Source organism: Armigeres subalbatus, chromosome 2, assembly GCF_024139115.2.
Source record: "Armigeres subalbatus isolate Guangzhou_Male chromosome 2, GZ_Asu_2, whole genome shotgun sequence".
Taxonomy (NCBI): domain Eukaryota; kingdom Metazoa; phylum Arthropoda; class Insecta; order Diptera; family Culicidae; genus Armigeres; species Armigeres subalbatus.
Window position 1 is genome coordinate 213,948,672 of NC_085140.1, and position 24,292 is coordinate 213,972,963.

Here is a 24,292-nt window from a genome sequence, read left to right on the forward strand (position 1 = left end):
GAGTAAAAAAGACAAATTTCTTTGTCCGTTCTATGAAAATCAGATTATTTATGGCAAAGATATTGTAGATCCAGTTGAAACCCGAAAATCATATTTTGTCCCATTCCCGGATGTCGCGACTGCATCGCGAGTGGTACCCGACTATGGCACAGTTGCGCACTACTCGCGATGCAGTTGCAACATCCGGAAATGCGAGAAATGCGATTGTCGCGAAACCTCGGTTCGGTTTTCAGCTTGATCTACAATATGCTAATAAGAATTTCGACATTTTTGTTTCCTTTCCAAACTGTTTGACGTACATACCCCTGTTTTATTTTACCAAGTCATATATTTTAAGGATATCACTTTTGGATGTAAATTGAACCGAAGCTCCGACTACACAAAAAGAAAACGAAAATGTCATTCCCATCAAGCGAGCGGAGGGCAATATTTGCTATGATATAAATCTCATGACCGTCTTTCTGCCAAACTCTCGTATGAAGAGGGAGGGAAGTGTATTAGTGTGGATGCTTAGTTCGTTTTCGGAAAGAAATTATAGCCTTTCGGTACAACTTTGTTGCACAAGAAAGGCAAAAAGTATTTTGGCCATAATTTCTAAGGTAATAGTCCAATCTGGCCAACTTTCAATAGAAAATAATAGAACAGGATTCCGCGTCTAAAGCAATTTGTTGTGAGTAAATCGGTTGAGGGTAAGTCCATTAAAAGTCAGCTAGACTTTTTTACTCGCTTTTTTATAGCACATAGTATATTTTGGCCATAATTTCTGTGCCCATGGTCCAAATTTTTAATAGAAAACAATACGACAGGATTCCGCGTCGAATGAAACGTGTTGGAATTATAGATAGTGGAATATATAGATGAGTGAAGATAAATCCTCTGTCTCCAAACGAACTGTCAAACGTGTCTCCAAACGAGCATGACGTCACGATTTCAATGGAAACGTTAAGGGCTGTGAGTGCGCGAGTGCACGGGCAGAAAAATCGACTCAGCCATGCTTTCGCTCATCTATATAGTCTACTATCTATAGTTGGAATTAAATCGGTTGAGGATAAGTTCCAAAAAAGTGAGCTAAACTTTTCGCACTTTTGGTGCGCACACACACACACACACACACAGAGACATCATCGCAGTTCGTCGAGCTTATACGTATATAACACTATGAGTCTCCAGGCTTTCTGTAAAAGTTTGGTTTTGGAGCGAACATACAACCTTTTCGTATAAAAAGGCAAAAATGGTGTTTCGGCCATAACTTCCGATCCCATAGTCCGATTTTCAATAGAAAACAATGGGACAAGATTCTGCGTCGAATGAAACTTTTGCGAGCGACCTGAGAAGCACACATATTGCACATCAATCACAGTAACTTATGTATGACCGGATTCAGTCACAATATGGTTACTGCAACCAGATTTGTTGAACTTGTGTTGCTTGGGGAATAGATAAAGTCTAAGTGCTAAAAAAGTGAGCTAGACTTTTTCGAACTCTTTTTCACAATAAATAGTAATTTGACCATAACATCTAAGCCCATAGTCCGATCTGGCCAATTTTCAATAAGAAAATATGAGACATTCTGCGTCGAATGCAATTTAATGCGAGCAAATCGGTTGAGGAAAAGTGCCTGAAAAATTAGTGAGTTTTTTTTAGCGATTTTTCCATAAAAAAATGGTATAATTTTCGATCTCATAGTCCGATATGGCCGATTTTCAATAGGAAACAACGGGACAGAATGCTATGAGTGACATTTTTACGCGATTTTTTCGTATGAATTTGTATTTTGGCCATAACTTCTGATCCCATAGTCCGATCTGGCCAATTTCAAATAGGAAACAATGAGACAGGATTCTGCGTCGAATGCAACTTGTCGCGAGCAAATCGGTTGAAGATAAGTGCCCGAAAAATGAGTGACATTTTTTACGCGATTTTTTCTTATGAATTTGTATTTTGGCCATAACTTCTGATCCCATAGTCCGATCTGGCCAATTTCAAATAGGAAACAATGGGACAGGATTCTGCGTCGAATGCAACTTGTTGCGAGCAAATCGGTTGAGGATAAGTGCCCGAAAAATGAGTGACATTTTTTACGCGATTTTTTCGTATGAATTTGTATTTTGGCCATAACTTCTGATCCCATAGTCCGATCTGGCCAATTTCAAATAGGAAACAATGGGACAAGATTCTGCGTCGAATGCAACTTGTTGCGAGCAAATCGGTTGAGGGTAAGTGCCCGAAAAATGAGTGACATTTTTTGAGTAGTTTTGCGCACACACACACACACATACACACACACACACACACACACACACACACACACACACACACACACACACAGACATCACCTCAATTCGTCGAACTGAGTCGATTGGTATATAACACTATGGGTCTCCGGGCCTTCTATAAAAAGTTTGTTTTTGGAGCGATCATATAGCCTTTACCGTATACTTAGTATACGAGAAAGGCAAAAAGGTAGTTTGGCCATAACTTCCGATCCCATAGTCCGACCAGGTCAATTTTCAATAGGAAACAATGGGACAGGATCCTGCGTCGAATGCAATTTGTTGCGAGCAAATCGGTTGAGGATAAGTGCCTGAAAAATGAGTGACATTTTTTACGCGATTTTTACGTATAAATTTGTATTTTGGCCATAACTTCCGATTCCATAGTCCGACCTGGCCAATTTCCAATAGGAAACAATGAGCCAGGATCCTGCGTCGAATGCAATTTGTTGCGAGCAAATCGGTTGAGGATAAGTGCCCGAAAAATGAGTGACATTTTATACGCGATTTTACGTATAAATTTGTATTTTGGCCATAACTTCCGATCCCATAGTCCGACCTGGCCAATTTTCAATAGGAAATAATGGGAAAGGATTCTGCGTCGAATGCAATTTGTTGCGAGCAAATCGGTTGAGGATAAGTGCCCGAAAATCGAGTGACATTTTTGCGTCGTTTTGTGCGCACACACACACACACACACACACACACACACACACACACACACACACACACACACACACACACACACACACACACACACACACACACACACACACACACACACACACACACACACACACACACAGACATCACCTCAATTCGTCGAACTGAGTCGATTGGTATATAACACTATGGGTCTCCGGGCCTTCTATAAAAAGTTTGTTTTTGGAGCGATCATATAGCCTTTACCGTATACTTAGTATACGAGAAAGGCAAAAAATATATGGAGATAAAAAATAGCAAAATTTGAAAATATGGGTGTATAAAAATATGACATTATGAAATTAATTAAATATAGAACATATAAATATGGAAAAGTGAGGAAATAAATATACTAAAATAAGAAATTATTCAAATTCCAAATTAATGAAAAATGAAAGTGGAGTAAAACTCATGTTTCTTTTGAAATTACTGTCCAGATTGCTATCAGAAATCAAGGTAGGTGTAGTCCTTGATTTCAATCTAAGACAGAAATTACAAAAGCGTGAGGATTACTACTCCGTACTACGCCCATCTGTATCGCAACTAGGGGAGGGAAAGGAAATGTTGATGTGATACTTAAAGAGAGGCTCTTCCCTCAGCGACACCCTCATAAGTACCACGGAGTTGGATATTGGGAAGGTATTCGTTGGATCAGGATTTGCCTGTAGCTGGCAATGTGACCGTGGTAGATCTTATCCCGTAACACACCACGTAAAGGTGTCTACCCAGCGTTATGGGAATTTTTATGCATCATCATATTCATCATAAAATTATTAATTATGAAATCTCCCGAATTATTTTTTGAATTTATGGCAGCGTTTAATGGAACATTCATATGTCATTTACGGATCGTTTTTAATTTTTTATGGATCGTTTTTGCACATTGAATGGTGCAAAGTAAGGGCTGCCGTTACGTAAAAGAAAACGAAAACAAACCAAAAAATGCTTGAATGCAATAACATTGTGCTTAGTTCTCTCTAAAGAATGTTCAACCACAGAGAAACAGACGTCTCACTCAACAAATGTCCCATTGTCCTCAACAAATGTCCTACCTTTTTAACGGTGGATTTGATTTTGTGTAGGTGGTCGATCGGCCACTGATGGCGATTTCATCGATTTTGCTTGTGTTTGACGTTTACACACTACCGCCATCTGGTTGCCGACCATCCACTCACAGTGCATTTAGCAATTGGCGATAATGTTTTCCTGACGATTCTGTAGATAGTATTTTGTTCTAAGTGAGACGTCAGTTTCTCTGTGGTTTAACCATTCTGAAAAAATGAAAAACAATATATAAAAATGTACTGAATATTTCCTGGCCCGCCAACAGGTGTTAATTTTGAAAATAAGCCCGTAGCTTGAAAAGGTTGGGCAGGTCTGTTTTAAAACATCAATTTTCTAAAATCCCAGAATGAAACGAACGTTTGCCAATTAAAGTGTAGGACTGATTTTCGGTTCAGCTTCCCTAATGCAAATGAACTTGAAGCGGAACATCACTCTTGCTCATGGTAAGTTGTAGAATGCTGAAGCCCACTGTATTTATTGATTGCAGATATGACACGGACTCAGCTTGTGATTTCAGATTTTAATTCAAAGGATGCAACGCAATATCACACCGATAGATAGTTAGAGGTTCTGCATATTAAACGTGCACTAAAATTTACCATTCAAATTTCCATAAATTAATTTGCAGTAAGTCTGTGATATAATAAACGTGATGAAATTATAATTTTGTTTATTCATTTATCGGTAGTAAGTTTTAATTTTCAACACCATGAACTTTTTTCAATACCAATTTTTCAGGAAAGCTTAAAACCCAAGCCTATATCAACATTGTCCTGATAGAGAATAAATGATTATGTTTCTGTCCATGGTATATTTCCTAAACACAACTGGCAATATTATTTTGTTATAACACTCTATTCGATATATTGATAGGGTTAATATACGATGGAAAATTTCGACTGTATTGCTTTGCCGGGAATCAAACCTTGGATTGAAATGATTGCCATAACCCCATTTGTCCCAATTACAGTAGACGAAATTTGATTTCCTTCCGTCTAAATTGCCATCGATCGATATTTTCTGTGCCTGAGTCCGTTCTCCAACTTTGTTGTATATTTTTTGTTGCTCATGTCCATGCTGCTATTTGAGCTACTGAAGAATAATTCGATTGTACCCTTTTCATTTTGAGTCGATTCCCCTGTCAATGCAAACCTTCTGAATTCACTAGAAAATTTCCATCATCTGTGATATGCCTATCAAATCGTTTTCTTCTTCGACAAACCAAATGATATGAAAAAGACCGGCGAAGTACTGGCACTTGAATGGAATTCGCATTTCTGTCACGGCAGCCTATTTGCTCATGGTATTGATTTCAATAGGGTAGGTTACCTCATTGTTCCTATCGTTATACTAATTTCAATCACAAAAACATGAAGAATTTCATGATTATTTTTTGCTATTTTGCTGCAGCTAGCAAAAATTTGCTTTAAACAGATATTTAATTATTTTGGCTTTCATATTTTAGTCAAGTACAACTGCAGTGACGATTAAACACTCACCCTTCTGGAAATGGTGAAATCACCATTGGCTTTGCCCCATCGATTTCGAATTAATTTATGTAATGAACGCAACCAAAACAGAACGCGTACACGCCCCTTGGACAGCTTTGGCTCATTTATCTTCATCAGTTAGTGTGCTAAGGTATTCTGGATATTGTATTTCATCTCCGCAGTGGTAGGACCCAGGCTCAACTTCCCATCGTCTACGCAACATTTCGCTGTCTCTTGGAAATGAGTGGCACGATTCTCCTCAATTTGTATCATTTTGTCCATTGGCCCCCAAAGGATTTATGGGTTTATCGGTGTTCTCCATCATCAGACAAATTGCACCGGCGAACATCAAATTCATTGGAATTTTATCAATATGGTTAGACAGGGATATGAAATTGATATACGATAAAATTATAAAATTTATTGGACAATAAACTTCAGATAACTTTATATAATTGTAATGTTTAAATACAAAGTTTCATAATCAGAATTAGTAATTTTTCTGCAAATCTCTCATATTGTGGTTTATCGAGAATTTGAGAAGGCTTTTAACTTCTATATTGACATTCAATTATGTATCATTTTGGTTTTCAAATGAAATCATAAAATACATACCAAACAAGGACAATTCTTATTATTCATGCTAAATTTTACATGTTGTATCGACCCGTTTCACTTCTACTTCATTTCAGAGAAACGAATGTCAGGGTTAATTGTTTTTCTCTTGATGTTCGGAAAATTATAACATGGCTATGTTCATAAACTGGAAGCAGCCATCTCCATTATGCGAAGCTTTATCCAATTACTGAAAAGTTATCTCTTTCTATCATTTCAGCGCAAACGTTCACATCTCGGTGATTGACATAAATGAGTATTCGCCGACATTCCTGCAGCCATCATACGTAACGGAGGTAAGTATTCGCACAGATTCCATGCTGGTTGGTCGAAGCCGTTCAGAACAAAAGCACCTCCCCCTCCCCCATAAAGAAAGCTTGATGAGTATTCTGTAGACGTGAGGGTGCTGGTTGTGGGCAAGTTTCCCGCAGGGAAATCTGAGCACTTTCAAGCTGTGCAACGTGCTCCGATTGGTACCATCACAAGGATTTTGCTTTCCATTAATATTTCACATTCAATGGCGTGGAATATGCTGGCGGACGAAGCGATGGGGAAGTTACTTCCCAATGTACCTAATGTATTGCGGTTTAAAAACTATCAGTATTGTATAATACTTTCCCTTTGGACTGTTATTTTTCATTTCAATAGCCCTTCCCAAATGAACGCTTTACCTAGAAACATTTTTCGCTCACTACAATGACCATTCTATTCATTGGATTGCGTTGGTGCAGCGGGAAACTGCAGATTTAAAAGTTCTGAATGAATAAATGCAGTTTCAAAATACCTGACCCGAATTGGATTAATATTTAAACTTTTTGGAAGCATGGAGCATTAAATAATTATAATTACACAGATTTAAAACCTTTGATAACTTCATGTGAAACAATAAGGTTAATATCGCAATTTTGTTGCATACCACTATCAAGCAAACTGCGTTAGTTAAAACAAATATCAAATAATCTTAAGAAAATTATTTTGAGCTTTTTTAGTGGAATGTCTTCACTTGTCATAAGACGAGTTTTTACAATCCCATTGAATTCCACAATTTTATTTTATCTTTTACAGATACGTATTTCGACCTCAACAGTAAGGCCGTCTTCAGTGTCTCGTACTTGACTCGACTCGTATCTGTCAAGATACAATTAAGTGGTGGAATTCAATGGGATTGTACAAACTCGTCTTATGACAAGTGATCAAATAATCTGTTTTATGAATACAAAAAAACTCCGTTTTCATCACCCGCATTCGGTGGAGGTGGGAAGAAGACGCCTTTTCCCGCTGCAAGCAAATTGTCAAGCGCAATGAATCAAGTCTCTGCTTCTTGGGAGGATGCCAAGAGAGTCAAGCGCTTCTCGTTAGACGTTGTGAGTATTGCTAGCCTTTATGAGCACCCCGAAAACTCCTTTCGGAAGGTAAGACCACCACTTCAGGCCACTTTCCGGGCACCATGGGGACACACCAACCCGGGCAATAATCCCCAACAAACCCGGGCAATAAGTCCCAACAGACACAGCCTCCTAGCCCTCCAAGCACTCCTACGTGGGTTGTAAGTTTTACTTCTTCCAGCATCTTCATCCAGCTTCTACTTCTGGCCCTGTCTCCGGGTCCAGGAAACACCCAAACTAGACCGCACAAGAATTTCCCGTCGATTACAACTCCCTTCTGGATACATCCTGCGACATCGTCCCAGCACAGAACCCGCCTCACCCCTTACACAGAACCCGTCGAACACATTGCCCCTTACTTGTTTTCTTCTCGAACCCCACACTTCCGCTGGCGGTCAATCTCTTTCTACAGTTGAACATCAACATTTAGTAGAATAACGCATCCAATCTGGAGCCTAAAACGTACGACAGCCTGTCGTGGATCATTGGTCTAAAAGAGGTCTTTGGAGAATACTTTTCCGCGCTAGCGTCGGTGAATGAATGCTCCATCGCGTTCCAGCGGACAATCACTGGTAGCACATCGTCCCTCACAGCTTTTAGGGTCACCCCGAGTTTACAAAGTTGTGGCATCAATTGACCGTTTTCCGCTGCCGTGCTGTCTTTTACCCTCCAAGGCCTTCATACGGAATTGGACCCCCTTCACCAAAAAAAAACAATAGTGTTTTTTAAATAACTCTTAGGTTTTGAGAAATATGAGGGGTCGGAAGACCCATTTTTCCGTAGTTCTATGTTGTTTTTTTACACTGGATATTCCAGGTTTCTGGAACTTGTTCGGTGGTCATCCGGAGGTCAATTTATGTCTATTATTACACCTGTTATGAAGGTCAAAATTTCAAAATACTGAACATTTACTCAAAAAATGACTTATGCCACACAGAAAGAGACAAAAGATAGGAAAAATAACACTGTGTTTAGTGCCTCCCCGAGTCACCTTAAGTTGTCAAGATTCGTCTCGGCACTAAAGACAGCCCTAGTAACATTTTGGTTTTATGCTGGTTTTATAACACTCTTCAAGAGTAAATTATGGACTTCAAGAGCGTTATAAAACTTAAAATGTTACCTATGAGTGTTATTTTTTCCATCTTTTGTCTCTTTCTAGCATTGTCACCTCGCAACTTTGGAGTGGCTTATATCGGTTTTCAGTTGTTTGGTGTAACTGTAAATGTCATTTCATTCATTTATTTAGTCTACATCTATACAGATAACACTGAATCAACAATTTGACGCCACAATACACGGTTCGAGGCCGCATCTCTCCATCCTCGAATACGCCCCACGCTCGCCAAGTCGTTCTGCACCTGGTCTGCCCATCTCGCTCGCTGCGCTCCACGTCGTCTCGTACCTGCCGGATCGGAAGCGAACACCATCTTTGCAGGGTTGCTGTCCGGCATTCTTGCAACATGCCCTGCCCATCGTACCCTTCCGGCTTTAGCTACCTTCTGGATACTGGGTTCGCCGTAGAGCTGGGCGAGCTCATGGTTCATTCTTCGCCGCCACACACCGTCTTCTTGTACACCGCCAAAGATGGTCCTAAGCACCCGTCTCTCAAATACTCCGAGTGCTTGCAAGTCCTCCTCGAGCATTGTCCATGTTTCATGTCCGTAGAGGACAACCGGTCTTATAAGCGTCTTGTACATGACACATTTGGTGCGGTGGCGAATCCTTTTCGACCGCAGTTTCTTCTGGAGCCCATAGTAGGCCTGACTTCCACAGATGATGAGCCTTCGTATTTCACGACTAACGTTGTTGTCAGCCGTTAGCAAGGATCCGAGGTAGACGAATTCCTCGACCACCTCGAAGGTATCCCCGTCTATCGTAACACTGCTTCCCAGGCGGACCCTGTCGCGCTCGGTTCCACCCACAAGCATGTACTTTGTCTTTGACGCATTCACCACCAGTCCAACTTTTGTTGCTTCACGTTTCAGGCGGGTGTACAGTTCTGCCACCTTTGCAAATGTTCGGCCGACAATGTCCATGTCATCCGCGAAGCAAATAAATTGACTGGATCTGTTGAAAATCGTTCCCCGGCTGTTACACCCGGCTCTCCGCATGACACCTTCTAGCGCAATGTTGAACAACAGGCACGAAAGTCCATCACCTTGTCTTAGTCCCCGGCGCGATTCGAACGAACTGGAGTGTTCGCCCGAGATCTTCACACAGTTTTGCACACCATCCACCGTTGCTTTGATCAGTCTGGTAAGCTTTCCAGGAAGCTGTTCTCGTCCATAATTTTCCATAGCTCTACGCGGTCTATACTGTCGTATGCCGCCTTGAAATCAACGAACAGATGGTGCGTTGGGACCTGGTATTCACGGCATTTTTGAAGGATTTGCCGTACAGTAAAGATCTGGTCCGTTGTCGAGCGGCCGTCAACGAAGCCGGCTTGATAACTTCCCACGAACTCGTTCACTAATGGTGACAGACGACGGAAGATGATCTGGGATATCACTTTGTAGGCGGCATTAAGGATGGTGATCGCTCGAAAGTTCTCACACTCCAGTTTGTCGCCTTTCTTGTAGATGGGGCATATAACCCCTTCCTTCCACTCCTCCGGTAGCTGTTCGTTTTCCCAGATTCTGACTATCAGTTTGTGCAGGCAAGTGGCCAGCTTTTCCGGGCCCATCTTGATGAGCTCAGCTCCGATACCATCCTTACCAGCTGCTTTATTGGTCTTTAGCTGTTGAATGGCATCCTTAACTTCCCTCAAGGTGGGGGCTGGTTGGCTTCCATCGTCCGCTGAACTGACGTAGTCATCTCCTCCGCTGCCTTGACTTTCATTGCCTGTACTCTCAGCGCCATTCAGATGTTCCTCGTAGTGCTGCTTCCACCTTTCGATCACCACACGTTCGTCCGTCAAGATGCACCCATCCTTATCCCGGCACATTTCGGCTCGCGGCACGAAGCCTTTGCGGGATGCGTTGAGCTTCTGATAGAACTTGCGTGTATCTTGAGAACGGCACAGCTGTTCCATCTCCTCGCACTCCGCTTCTTCCAGGCGGCGTTTCTTCTCCTGAAAAAGGCGGGTCTGCTGTCTCCGCTTCCGTCTATAACGTTCCACGTTCTGCCGGGTACCTTGCTGCAGCGCGACCGCCCGCGCTGCGTCCTTCTCCTCCAGAATCTGTCTGCACTCTTCGTCGAACCAATCGTTCCGTCGACTTCGACCCATATACCCGACGTTGTTCTCCGCTGCGTCGTTAATGGCTGCTTTGACTGTATTCCAGCAGTCCTCAAAGGGGGCTCCATCGAGCTCACCCTCTTCCGGCAACGCTGCATCGAGATGCTGCGCGTATGCAGTGGCGACATCAGGTTGCTTCAGTCGCTCTAGGTCGTACCGCGGCGGTCGTCGGTACCGAACATTGTTGATGACGGATAGTTTTGGGCGCAGTTTAACCATCACCAGATAGTGGTCAGAGTCGATGTTAGCGCCACGATAAGTCCTGACGTCGATAATGTCGGAGAAGTGCCGTCCATCAATCAGAACGTGGTCGATTTGTGATTCTGTCTGCAGTGGCGATCTCCAGGTGTACCGATACGGGAGGCTGTGTTGGAAGTAGGTGCTGCGAATGGCCATATTCTTGGAGGCGGCGAAATCAATTAGTCGTAGGCCGTTTTCGTTCGTCAGCCGGTGAGCGCTGAACTTTCCAATAGTCGGTCTAAACTCCTCCTCTTGGCCAACCTGAGCGTTCAAATCTCCTATGATGATTTTGACGTCGTGGCTTGGGCAGCTGTCGTACTCACGTTCCAGCTGCGCGTAGAATGCGTCCTTATCATCATCAGTGCTTCCGGAGTGTGGGCTATGGACGTTGATTATGCTGAAGTTGAAGAACCGGCCTTTGATCCTCAACCTGCACATTCTCTCGTTGATCGGCCACCACCCGATCACGCGCCTTTGCATGTCGCCCATCACTATGAAAGCTGTTCCCAGCTCGTGTGTGCTGCCGCAGCTCTGGTAGATGGTATGATTACCTCTAAACGTTCGCACCATTGATCCCTTCCAACAAACCTCCTGCAGCGCTACGATGCCGAATCCACGGTCCTTGAGCACATCGGCGAGTATGCGTGTGCTCCCGATGAAGTTGAGAGATTTGCAGTTCCACGAACCGAGTTTCCAATCGCTAGTCCCTTTTCGTCGCAGTGGTCTTCGCCGATGGTTCCGGTCCGTACTCTCTTGTTGATTGTTCGTTGCTTATGATTTTTAAAGGCTGGCTTGCAGGGCCTGACACCAAACCCCTAAATTTCCGGAGGACCATTCCTCCTTATTTCCGGTGGACCATGGTGCACAGTTTCATAGAGTCCCTCGCTGGCACTCGGACGATGATCAGCCGCCCCTAACATGGAGAACAGACGCTGTTGTGAGCCGATCCTGACATGGAGAACAGACGCTCAATAAGATTTGCACCTCCGGAGAGGAGCAAACCCCCCTTCCCTGTCAGCATACGACCATAGTTCCCACCGGGGTTGGTTACCCGATCTTCCCTAAGGTTGCTCGTATCCCGGCCAGCAACTGTAAATGTATCATGTAGCATGTAGATTGCGAGTAAGCACGCGCCGGTCATACTTTTTCAAAATCATATTTGTTGTTGAAACAAAATTAAGCATTCAATGATGAAGATTTGATGATTGTCCGTGCCTCCCGTGTCACCTTGAACAGTTCAGCAATTGAGGATTTTTCGGCGACATTCCTGCACTAGTCCGGAATTCGCAATTTCCTCACAGGGTCCTCCTTTAAAGTCCTAATCGAGAGCCAGGGTACCCTAGGTTTTTGTTACTATAACCTGAAGGAATATTCTCTGAAAGACTCGGTTAGCTTAACTCCATAGTTTTTTTTTCATGTGATTATATAACTTTTAAATTTTAACCATTTCAGTTTTGAAAGACATTTTGAGGAATAACAAATATCGACTATCCGTAAGGCTCCTTCAGTAAACACGTCAGGTGAAGATAAAAATAATAATTTTGGACATTTTTGCTTCTACTCAGCGAAATAAAATTGAAAATCGTATCATGAGTTATTTCACCAAATTTTATTATTCCTGCATTCGTTCCCGCCATCGTTTGCGGTTTCGTGTTTCGGAAAATGCATTAGCCTCGGTCTCGATTCATTTTGATTGATCCAATTACTGTTTCCGCACGAATTGGTTATATTGTGGCGTTGGAAAGCAAATGCGAGCAGGACAAATTTGTTTCGCAAAATTTAAATGCTACAACATCCGATTTCTCTTTTTGGCCGGTTTTCACATCATCACATCAGAGACCACACCGACAGCCACGTGAAACTTTTAATGGTCTCGAGTTGTATCGGAATTGGCAGAATTTTAATGAATCACAGACCTGGGTTGGTCGATGGCGGACATCCAAAGTATCATGGTAGGATTATTTCGTTTGTGATCGAGGATCAAATTTACAAGTTATAGAGAAACAGTATTAACAACTTCTACTGTACTACTTTTTTCATGTTACAAAAGTAGCAACAGTCATCGTCTATAGTTTTATTTTCATATTTTGTTTTGTCATTTTATAAAAATAATTTATTCTGCTGATTCAAAACTTCACAGTTATATCAGTTATGTTTGAATCAATAATTTTCCTCCCTGGGAAGACACTAATTAAAAGCAAGCTGCACCATACACCACCGAACAAACCAGCAGCTCATGTGGAATGTGGCTGGGTGTCATCAAATAGTGACGACAAAAGCGGATTAATTAGGATGAGGATGACGCTCCATCGGGGATATAAAATTAATACAGTAGTATGATTGACAAATTTCAGTCTCTTTCAGTAGAACTACCACAGTAATTTCGCCGTGTAAATCGAAGGTAATAAGCTTCATTCGACTGAACGTATATTTTAATCTGATCTACGGGAATCAACGTAATAATCATGCTCTATGCCTTCTATGAATAGGAAATTTAATGTATTCGTTCCTAGTCGGTGAGTTATTTTCTTGGGAATCAAACCTAAATTGAGTTTTCTTTCTGAAATCTTTCCGAATAAATGTAGCCAGAACAGAAATCGTACCTTAATTCTGACATTTGCTGTGATTTCGAAGAACCATTTGGAACTAAATTACAGTAATTATTTAGTGTAATTGATTTTTTTTCAAGTATCACAATGAAGATTTTACTATGTGACATTTGATTTTTCTAAATTTAGTTAATCTAGGTAAATTAAACACCGATTAAATAACGAGTGCAAGCATATTTCGTTGCCTACGTAAATGAAAAATCATCCTAATTCGGTATTTATCGTTAAGCGAGCCAGCACCAAAAATAAAAACAACATTATTATGTTTGCACATCTGTTCAAATAAACAACAAATCGCGTACGTAGTGGCGACGGCATTTGCTGTGATGAGCACGATGGCAAGCAGCTCTTATCAAATACTAAAATCAAATCTCCGAAAGTTGCCTGAAATATAAAATTTAAAAAAATAATATTTTTTTAAATTTTCTGTGACATAACAATTTTCGAAGAAAAAAATACATAATTTTGTTCAACAACAATAATGTTTCGTATCTTTCTAAAAAGATCGTGTAAAATCCAATTTCTTAATAAATAAATTAATAGAACAGCATTCTTGGAAAGGATTAGATGCTGTTTATCAAATACCCAATATTTTCCATGACGATAATAAGTGTTTGAAAATTTTGTGAGTGAAACTTCAACTTGAGCCTTTACTCAAAATGGAGTACAAATTGAGTGTAAGTGTAAACATATTTAATTGTTTGCTGCACTGTGGGGATTGTTTTCCTTTACTCGATACTGATCGTTTAGCAGACCAACACCAAAAATAAAATCATCCGCCTCTGCGTATCTTTTCAAAACTGTGTTAAATAAACACAAAACTGCTTACGTGACGGCAGTGTTCATTGAGATAAGTAATTCACCAAAACAGATTCATCACGTGCGAATAGACTGTTCTAATTTTGTTACGTTTCTGAGTCTCATTGAAATGAAAACTCATAAAGCTATGAATAATAAATAATAGAAGTACCGCATTGAATTCGAATCACATAAATTCAATCTGCAAGCTCCGATTAATAATATAACAGATCGTTTGAAGAAAAGTTACAAAACACACTTCAATCTAGCAGCAACTTACTAATTGCACAATACAGCATAAACAAGTTATCGAATAAAGCTTTATATATTGATTTAACTCCCACCCAACTTCAGAGAACTTTCACCACCCTGTAGTGGAAGGGCGACTTACATCGCGGATAGTTTCCGTTTCGAGCTGTAACCGTCAACATCTAGACTGATGAAGTAGCACAGTTTCTCTACAACTCCCACTATTATCCCTACAACTTTTCGATATCGCTGTTAATCATCCGCTCAATTGCTTTATATAAATTTTCCAACATCAAGGATCGATGTTCGGAAACGCTTCCGACTGCTTGATTTTTTCCCACACAGCATCCACCAACCTTCGCAGCCCACTCCGTGTGTTCTAACCGTTAACAAGCTGATAGAGCAGAAACGACTTTCACGTTGTTCCCGGTCGACAGCAGCAGCGCGGCGCGGTGGCATCAGTGTCAGGTCGGCTAACTAGCACTATCGATGAGGTACGTCTACGACGTCAATACCTACGGCATCAGACGAGAGCACTACAGTTCAACTCGACTTGCCATCACGGACCATTGCTGCCGCCGTACCGCGCTCCCAGCCAATGCCGAACGAAATGAAAGCTAAAGGTGCTTCCTTTCTTCAGATTTTCCAATATCATCATCGTCATCGAACGTCATCGCGACGACGACGTCGCTGTAAAACCATGAACGGAAGCTGCCTTCGTTGCATGGTTTGAAGGAGCAAAAGAGAACTTGAGCTGTACCACCACTTGCGCCTCAAGACATTTTTTTTAAATTACGTATTGGCAATTGAGAGGTGTTAAAACTAGGGAAAGCGATACAATCAGTTGTTTATGAAGTAATCAAACAGCAATGTCGATCAGGATAACTCATAAAATAGAAGATGATATTCTATAGTCAGAAACAACTACTTCAAAGCTTACGACATTTTCTGAGAATTTCAGCTTGATCCGATATTAAATAATATAACATTAAATAATACAATTTATCAAACAAAAGTGAAAATATCAATGAATAGTTCTACAGATGTGAATTGGATTCTCCATTGTACTTGCCACACAAGATACATTCTCATGCAATGGCGAGCATAAAATAGCTTTTAATTAATAACTGAGGAAAAGCTGATAGAGTTTTTTTTACTAATTTTGTTAAGCATTGATTTTATGCTGTTTCGAAAAAGGTGGTTGGTTTTCGGCACCCTAAAAAAACCCACTCAAAATGAAAAACTATGAAGTGAGCATTAAGGCTGGAAGGATCAAGATTTATTGTGTCAATAGCAATGAAATTTATTACATTTAAGTACATTATACACATATGATGATGATTTCCATGGGTGCCGACAACCGAACCAACCTTTTTGAAAAATGAAAATAATAGTTAAATTGTGACCGCTACGGCGGCATTCAATATTGAATCACAAAATAGAGTAGGGTAAACTGGGGTAATATGCACTCCCGGGGCAAAACGACCTTTTGACATTTTTAGCGGTGTTCCAAGAATATTTTCAAGAATGTTTACTACTGGATTGTTAGTTCGAGATCCGAGCTACATGTGGTGTAGTAAATACTCTCGAAAAACTGCCAAAAATGTACTTAAAAATGCCAAAAGGTCGTTTTGCCCCGGGGGTGCATATTACCCCAGTTTCCCCTAAATTTGTTTTGTAAATACGCAATGCGCTCACCATTTCGATCGTTTTACTACGGTTTATAGCACTAAGCAAATGATTAAAAAAAAACTTTAGAGTTATGATTTTTATTCGCTCATTCGATTCTTTCACTTTTCAAATATTTGTTGGCTATTTTTAAAACTGTTAACCAAAAAAGTGTTGCGATTTTAGTCTAATATTAGCTCGACTTTCGACCAATATTAAGCCAATTCCTCACCGATGTACACCGCGGTTCTTTTTCCATTTTTTGTTATCCATTAGCATAAGCATTAGCATTGAGCAATTCGCACAAATTCGTAGGTGGTACAAGCCAAGACTATTGTATGAGAGTAACATTAATTTCATCCGTTACCTCAGATATTGGTTTGGGACTAACCACTATCTCTTGGATGGGAGCATTGCACTCTCCAATAGTCAAGATCTGTCCTGGCCACATCCTTGCGAATGCTGAGGAAAGGGGAGGATGGTTAGCTGGACACCTACTTAAGAAATATACAGAGAACTCTACGACCTCTCATAAGGCTTGCTGACGTTAATCACCTTTCTCTTGCAAGCGCACGGAGGGGGTAGGATTTGTTTTCATCGGGAAACGCTTCCGAAGCGTCTCCCGATGAAAACAAATCCTATCCATGCTGTGCGCGTACAAGAGAAAGATAATCAAGCGTCAGCAAGCTCTATAGGTGCCACGGGAGGTTTTATAATTGTGTGGAAGGGTTATAACAGTAGTAATCGGTTTGGTAGAACGTGAAACACAGAAATCGGGACTGATTTGCGATTTGGGCGTAACTTATTTTGTAAACAAACATTGGAAGGCGAATTCCAGCTACAGCAACCATTTCCTGAGAAAACCACGGCATATATCCGATAGAATAGGCTTTCCTCTACCATGTAAGGGAATTAGTTTTGGAGAAAAACGCTTGCATGTTTGTTTGTTTACAAAATAAGTTACGCCCAAATCGCAAATCGGTCCCGAAATAACTAAGATAGAAATACAAAGTAGGAAAGGATCTAGCCTGGAATTGAACCACGACCTCCTGCTTATAAGGCAGAAGTGGTAGCCATTAGACCACCAAGCACGTCTCCTTTTTCCATTTTTTGTTTTCCGAATCAAAAATAGCTAAAGGCGCAAACGAATATGGATTCTTTGGGAAAGTTGACGTAAGCAAAAGAAAATAATCATTTGAGATTATTTCAGACTAGGATGAGCGAGATCAAATTATTTCAGGTCAGAAAGGACGAGATAAAGTTTTGACAAGAAAAGTCAATTTCTTTGAATAATTCTTCGGAAATTATTCCAGTTATGTAAAAAAAAATTCAACCATGAAATTCTTCAGGAATTGCACCAAACTTACTTTTGAAAATCCTCTTACAATTAGGGGGCTGGGGGTAATATGGACATCCAAAGGAATCGCCTCATTTTCACAAGGAAAACGTTTTTTTTTTTTTTATCTTTTTCTTTCTTTATTGGGAGCAGGGAAAAGCCCGTTCGAGTAGTGCAACAATAAGCACTTTCTCGAATGGGCGTAAAACCTCCTCATCTTTTGTATCAACAGAATTTACATATACTCCAAATGATACAATATTGACTTATATCTAGAATTACTATCTACTTACAGATAACACAGGTACAATTCGGTAAAACGATTACTGTTACAATACAAGAAATAAATGCCTAACGAGTAGTGGTTGATGTAGTAGCGAATAGGTGCGTGAATCTCTTTTTCAACGTCGAGCGTGAAAGATGGAAATCGAATTCAGAAGAACAACGATTGAATATCCTACACATGGCAATAAGGGGTTCGTTATGCCCGTAATTTGTGCGGGCACCATGAATAAAAAAGAAAGGTCTAGACCGGAGCTGTCTTTGGGGAACATTTACATCCAAACTAGATAAAAGACCAGGGCAATCAATTTGAGAAATAAGAAGATCGGAAACATAAAGTGCCCTGGAGACCTCGCGACGCTACTTAAAAGCTCTAATCCTATAAGTTTACAGCGATCGTCATAACTTGGAAGATTAAAAGGATCATTCCACGGTAGGTGGCGCAGAGCAAAACGCACGAATTTGCGTTGAATAGATTCAATGCGTTGTATACTGTTGAGATAGTATGGTGCCCAAACAATGCACGAGTACTCTAAGACTGATCTCACCAGAGAACAATACAGGGATTTCAGACATTGAATGTCTTTGAAGTTTTTTGCTATCCTGAAGATAAAACCCAGTGTTTTTGAGGCTTTTGAGGTGATGTAAGCAATGTGCTCCTTAAAAGTAAGCTTGGAATCGAGCAGAACACCAAGATCTTTGATTACCGATTCCTTTTTAAGGCTATCAGCACCAATTTTGTAATCAGAATCAAGCAAAGTTCGTCGACGGGAGAACGAAATAACCGAGCATTTGGCAGCGTTAAGGTCCATTCGGTTGACTTTACACCATTCAGTGAACCGCTCAAGCTGAGATTGTAGAAAAAGAGCATCATCAGGGCAATTAACAATCCAATACAGCTTGAAGTCGTCGGCAAAAGAAAGTTTGAAGCATTCCAAGTGTAGATGAACATCGTTAAGGTACACCAAGAAAATCAGCGGCCCCAAGTGGCTACCTTGTGGCACTCCTGAAGTAACGAGGACGTTCTAATACCTTACCTTGGGGACCTAAACCACTTACGTAAATCTTAAACCGAAGCACTACGATGGCTTAAAGTTAAACAGGGAGGGAAACAAACTAAAATTGTAAGTTAAAATCATATATAAAACTTTATATCGGGTTACTTCGGAATGGGTGGAGGTGGAGCCACATCCGCCATAGTAGTGTGCGGAGCAGCCGAAGCCCTTAAGGGCCGGGCGTGAAACCGATCGTATCTCGAAACGGCAGCTACCCGCTCGCAAAGCGGTGTCTGAGCATCTTCCGAAATTTCGTGGAGAACCGGAACAGGTGGAGCCACATCCGGCATAGCAGTGTGCGTTCCGCAGCCAAAGCCCTCAAGGGCCGGGCGGGAAACCGATCGTATCTCCAAACGGCAGCTAGCCGCTCGCAAAGCGGTGTCTGAGCATCTTCCGAAATTTCGTGGAGAACCGGAAGTCTGGCCGTTGTTCATCAGTAGTTTCAGGTGCACGACAGCGACTGCAAGACTGCCTGCAGGGTGACGCACTCGAAGCAGTCAGGGATCGGCTCGTTCTGCCAAACTCGGTACCAGATGTGATAAACGACCTTCGAAATCCATTCGGGAGGCTGGAGAAGTTGCTGAAGACGCTTCTGACCAAAGTCAGAAGTGCCCATGCACCGAGAAATGATCGACGCGAGACCTTTATCAACTTTGGTTTCACGGTGAAACAATTGTGCGATCATCTTGAAGCTGCATAGCTCAGAGACCACCTTAATAAACCGATGCTGGTGCAGAAGTTGGTTGACAAGTTGCCATCGTGCTACAAACTGGACTGGGTCCGGTTCAAGTGAGGAAAAGTGGACAGTCCGCTTAGGATGTTCACGAACTTTGCAGCTAAAATCGTTTCGGACGTGTCCGAAGTCACAGAGTTCAAATTGCTATCCGTGAGCGACCGAGTGCGATTGGGGAAAGAAAATTGTCGGCAAGAGTTTGTACATGTGCATGAGAATGAGGAGGAACAAAGCGAAGATTCCAGCAATGGGTCATTCGGCCGGAATCGTTGGATCTGCAGAAGAACGGATCATTTGATCAGGAGTTGTAGAGAAATTAAGGCAATGAACATTGTGCGTAGGCCTAGGGAAATCAGGAGGGAAAACATTTGTGAGGCCTGTTTATCAAAGCATGGTGACAATCACTGCTTTTAAACTGCTCGATGGTGTCCCGAGTATGGTAACTAGATGCCGAGGATACTACAGTACTCTTCTGCATCGAGTGGAAGAGTCGGTACAGCTGCAGAAAGTTAAGTCCAGCCATTCGGTGATTATTCATACGATACCAGTAACGCTGCATGTAGGGAAGCATAAATTCGATACTGTCGCATTTCTGGATGAAGGATCATCGGCTACGCTACTGGACGATGTAGTGGCCACACAACTGAAGGCACATGGTACTCCTGAACCGCTCATGGTAACGTGAACAGGAAACATAAACAGCTACCCAAGCAAAATGTACAGTATCGAGAATTGATGGAGCGCTACACACATCTTGCGGACGTGCCGATTGAAGAGTTTCCGGAGAGAGTGCCCACTATTCTACTTGGATTGTAAATCGAATGAATTGATTGCCGTGCAATCGAGAATTGGTTATGATGTGGAGAAACCCAGAAGTACCAACGGACGGGAAACAAAAGGAAAACAATTCAAATAAGTCCGAGAAACTGAAACAGGTGTTAAAAAGTTTGGTGACTTGAGATCACCGCAAGCGGATGTTTATGTTGAGAGTGATTACAATCGGAAGTGCTATGTCCAGGGATTGGGGAAGAAAACCCATCATATCCGGATATGGTAAGGACCGACAAGCGTGGGTGCGTACCTGCACCGGAGGGTACAAGCAAGCGGCCGCGAAGCTAGCAGTAGTGATGAAAGCTGGAGAAAGCAACCCTGAGCCGGAAATGGCCTCCGGGGCAGAGTTACGGGCCGTTCTGGCGACACTGCATGTACGCAGCCGTGTCAGGATCAGTATTTAGAGAACAAATTTCGTCCTTTTTTCCGTGTTGGTCAACAGTTGACAGATAGAGAAGAGGTAAAAAAGAGCAAAACAAAGCAAAATGGAAAATTAAGTGAGGTGAAGTTCCACAGGAAAAATATACACGGAAGAAATAAACTACCCAATAGTGAGTTTAATTCACCCAACCTCGAACATCCGTACGGGAAGCCAAAATTGAGTAAGTAGGGTCGAAGTAGTTTCCCTTTACTCCCATGTAAAAAAGTACCCAACGGAAAAATTATTGCCCCTAATTTAAGTTTAATTCACTCAATTTCGACCTCAGGTAATAAAACTCAAAATTGGCTTCCCGTATTGAACTGGCGTCGTTGGATTGTTTGGCTCTTTTGTTTTTGACAACAAAAGAAAGAGTGGATGAAAGCGAAGAGAAAAAATAACTCAAAAGTAAGTTTAAAAGTACTCAATTTTGGGTACTTTTTTTCTTCCGTGTAAGTTGATGTGTTGTTGCTGGACCACTGAGCACCCTAACATCTCACTTAAGTGAGTTCAGTTCGGCCAGTAGCCGTCACTGTCAACTTCGCGCGAGCATAGATGTCAATGGACATTCTCCTTCAGCCTTCGTGCAGTGCAGTTGGAAAGTATACACAGGTGTATCAGTGCGCGAAACGCGTTTTTTTCGGAGGAATAAATTCTAACCTCAAACATTTTGATTTGCGTCGGAAGTGCTCTTTCGGCCATTTTGATTATTGTTGACTTGTGAAAAAGTGTGCGGATCACGTTTGAATCAGACTCCATTGGTTTTTGACTCCCAACAAATAAGGTAGGTCTCGGTTCTGCTCCGCGGTCTCGAAAGAGACTCGTGGGTGGACATGGATGAGGATGAAGATGAGGCTCATAACCTCATAGATAAGGACGGATCTGGTACAGGTTACGAGTCGGCTAGCGATGGCTCCATGGCTCATCGCAGAAAAATGGAGTCATCATCGGACGAAGAGGGAAAACTGCAGAAAAAGAAAATTAAGAAGGACAAATCGACTCAGAACATTACGCAGACAACCGAACACACCGACGACAAGAACTTGAACACGACGAAACACGACAAGAAAAAGGACATAAACGCAACCCATACGAACAGTGCTAAGAATAAGGGCTTGAAAAATAAAAATGAGGCCAATGATTTTCTGGAAGATGGATGGATTCAGAATAAAATCTACAAGACATTTATTATGGAACCAACTGACAAAAAACACAAACTACACATTATGGAAATAGCTAAATTTCTCTAAAACATTAAAATCACTTAATACAAACAGCTCAAACCCGCCGGAAACCATCGCTTCAAAATAACTTTCGACAATCCCAGACACGCTGAAAACTTGATCAATTCCAAAATACTGACAGAAACATACAAATACAAAATCTACGTCCCTAAAATGTTCCAGGAAACCATTGGCGTCATTAGGGACATACCACTATCGTTCACGGATGATGAACTTCTGGAAAACCTTGAATGTGAGCGAATCAAAATAACGAAAGTAGAGCGAATCCAAAAATGGTTGACAAAAGCTAGTACCCACGTACTCAGTTAAAATTTACGCGGAAGGAGAAAACTACCACAAGAAGTGGTGGTTTATACAATACCAAGAAAAGTTGACGTGTATTTGTTTCCGCTGAAATTCTGCTGGAAGTGTTTGCGTTATGGGCATATCTCGAAGGCGTGTAAATCAGATCAAACCCGATGCTACAACTGCTCACTAAATGGACATGAGGGAAAAGACTGCACATCACTCAATACCTTGTGCTTCCATTGCAGAGGATCGCACAAAGCATTTGACACAAATTGCAGGGAACGAGACCGACAAGACAATATTCGAAAAGCGATCGCATATAATAAACTGTCCTTTGACGAAGTCGAAAAACTCTACCCCAAACAATCACAAACACAACAACGACTCCAATCACTAGTAGACTTCCCTACAATCATTCCACCAACCACACAAAATGAAATACAGACAATCAAAGAAACACCGAAGCCCATAACTAACTATTCCACCCAAACAGTTACCAAGACAATGCCAGGGACACACAGACTGAAAGAAAACGAAGACTCCAACTACATTACCAAGACAGAGCTAACCCAAATAGTAAACAAACTCAAAATTGAAATAGTTAAACAACTAAATTTAAACAAACTCATCAACAAAATCAAAGAAATTCAGGAAAAAATATCAGAGAACATTACAGATTCAAACGACCTCAATAAAGGAACCGACAAGCAGTTCCTTCGCAACATTAGTGAGCAGTTGAATGAACTGATCAATCCCGAAATACTACAACCTGCAAAACCACCCTTTAAACAGTAATGGATTTAGTTCGTAATTTAACGATACTACAGAACAATATTAATAGCATCAGACCTGTATCTAACCGTTCACTACTCACCAAATTATTACAAAAACATAATGTCGACATTGCAATATTATCAGAAATTTGGTTGAAACCCGATGAAAATTTCAAATTTACCGGTTATAAATTCATCAAAAAAACAAGAGATAACGGCTACGGCGGCGTAGCCTTCTTGATAAAAACGAAATAGCTTTCCAAGAAATCCGCTTACCAGATATCCAGCCTGTAGAAGCAATAGCAATAAAAACCACGAACACTATTAATCCAATACTGTTTATTTCGATTTACATACCTCCGAGTCCCATAAATAACAGTCAGATTAGGAACCCTCTTTCAACTCTTTTAAACTTTATTGACCAAGTAAATCTCAGAACAGTTTTAGCGGGTGATTTTAATGCTCACCATCCGGTATGGAATGTGTCGGACAAAACATGCCCAAGAGGGGAACTTCTTTTAGGCTCAATAGAAAATAGGAACATGGTAATTTTAAATGATGGTACTTCAACAATGATAACTCACCCAAACAAACTACCTTCCGCAATAGACCTAACACTAGTTTCAAATTGTCTTGCCCCATTGGCTGAATGGTCAGTATTAGACGAGGAAATTTGTGGAGATCACAAAATAATAATACTTAAAATAATAAATCAGGCACAAAAGTTTATCTACAATACCAGTCTTATAAACAAGAAAAAGTCAATCCAAAACATTAACGCAATAGACCCAAATAGCATAACATCACCAGAACAACTAAGTAACATATTTAAAAGCGAAATCGATAAAACAAAATATAAACCAAATAAAAAATTTAACCCAAAAACATGGTGGAACAGTAACATTCAACAACTCTTTGATGAAAAACAAAATAAATTTCACAATTATCTTAGAAATCTTACAATGCAAAATTTCACTGAATTCAAAAAAAGCTAGAGCAATCT

General features: G+C 41.1%; 1 protein-coding gene across 6 annotated transcripts in view; it reads left to right on the plus strand.

The window, feature by feature from the left end:
• LOC134211614 (calsyntenin-1) overlaps positions 1-24,292 on the plus strand; it is a 325,311-nt gene that overhangs the window by 266,164 nt on the left and 34,855 nt on the right. For all 6 annotated transcript variants that reach the window (XM_062688672.1, XM_062688677.1, XM_062688673.1 and 3 more), the window contains one exon: positions 6,366-6,441. In XM_062688672.1, coding sequence (XP_062544656.1) covers positions 6,366-6,441 — 76 coding nt within the window. The remainder of the gene's footprint in view (positions 1-6,365; positions 6,442-24,292) is intronic.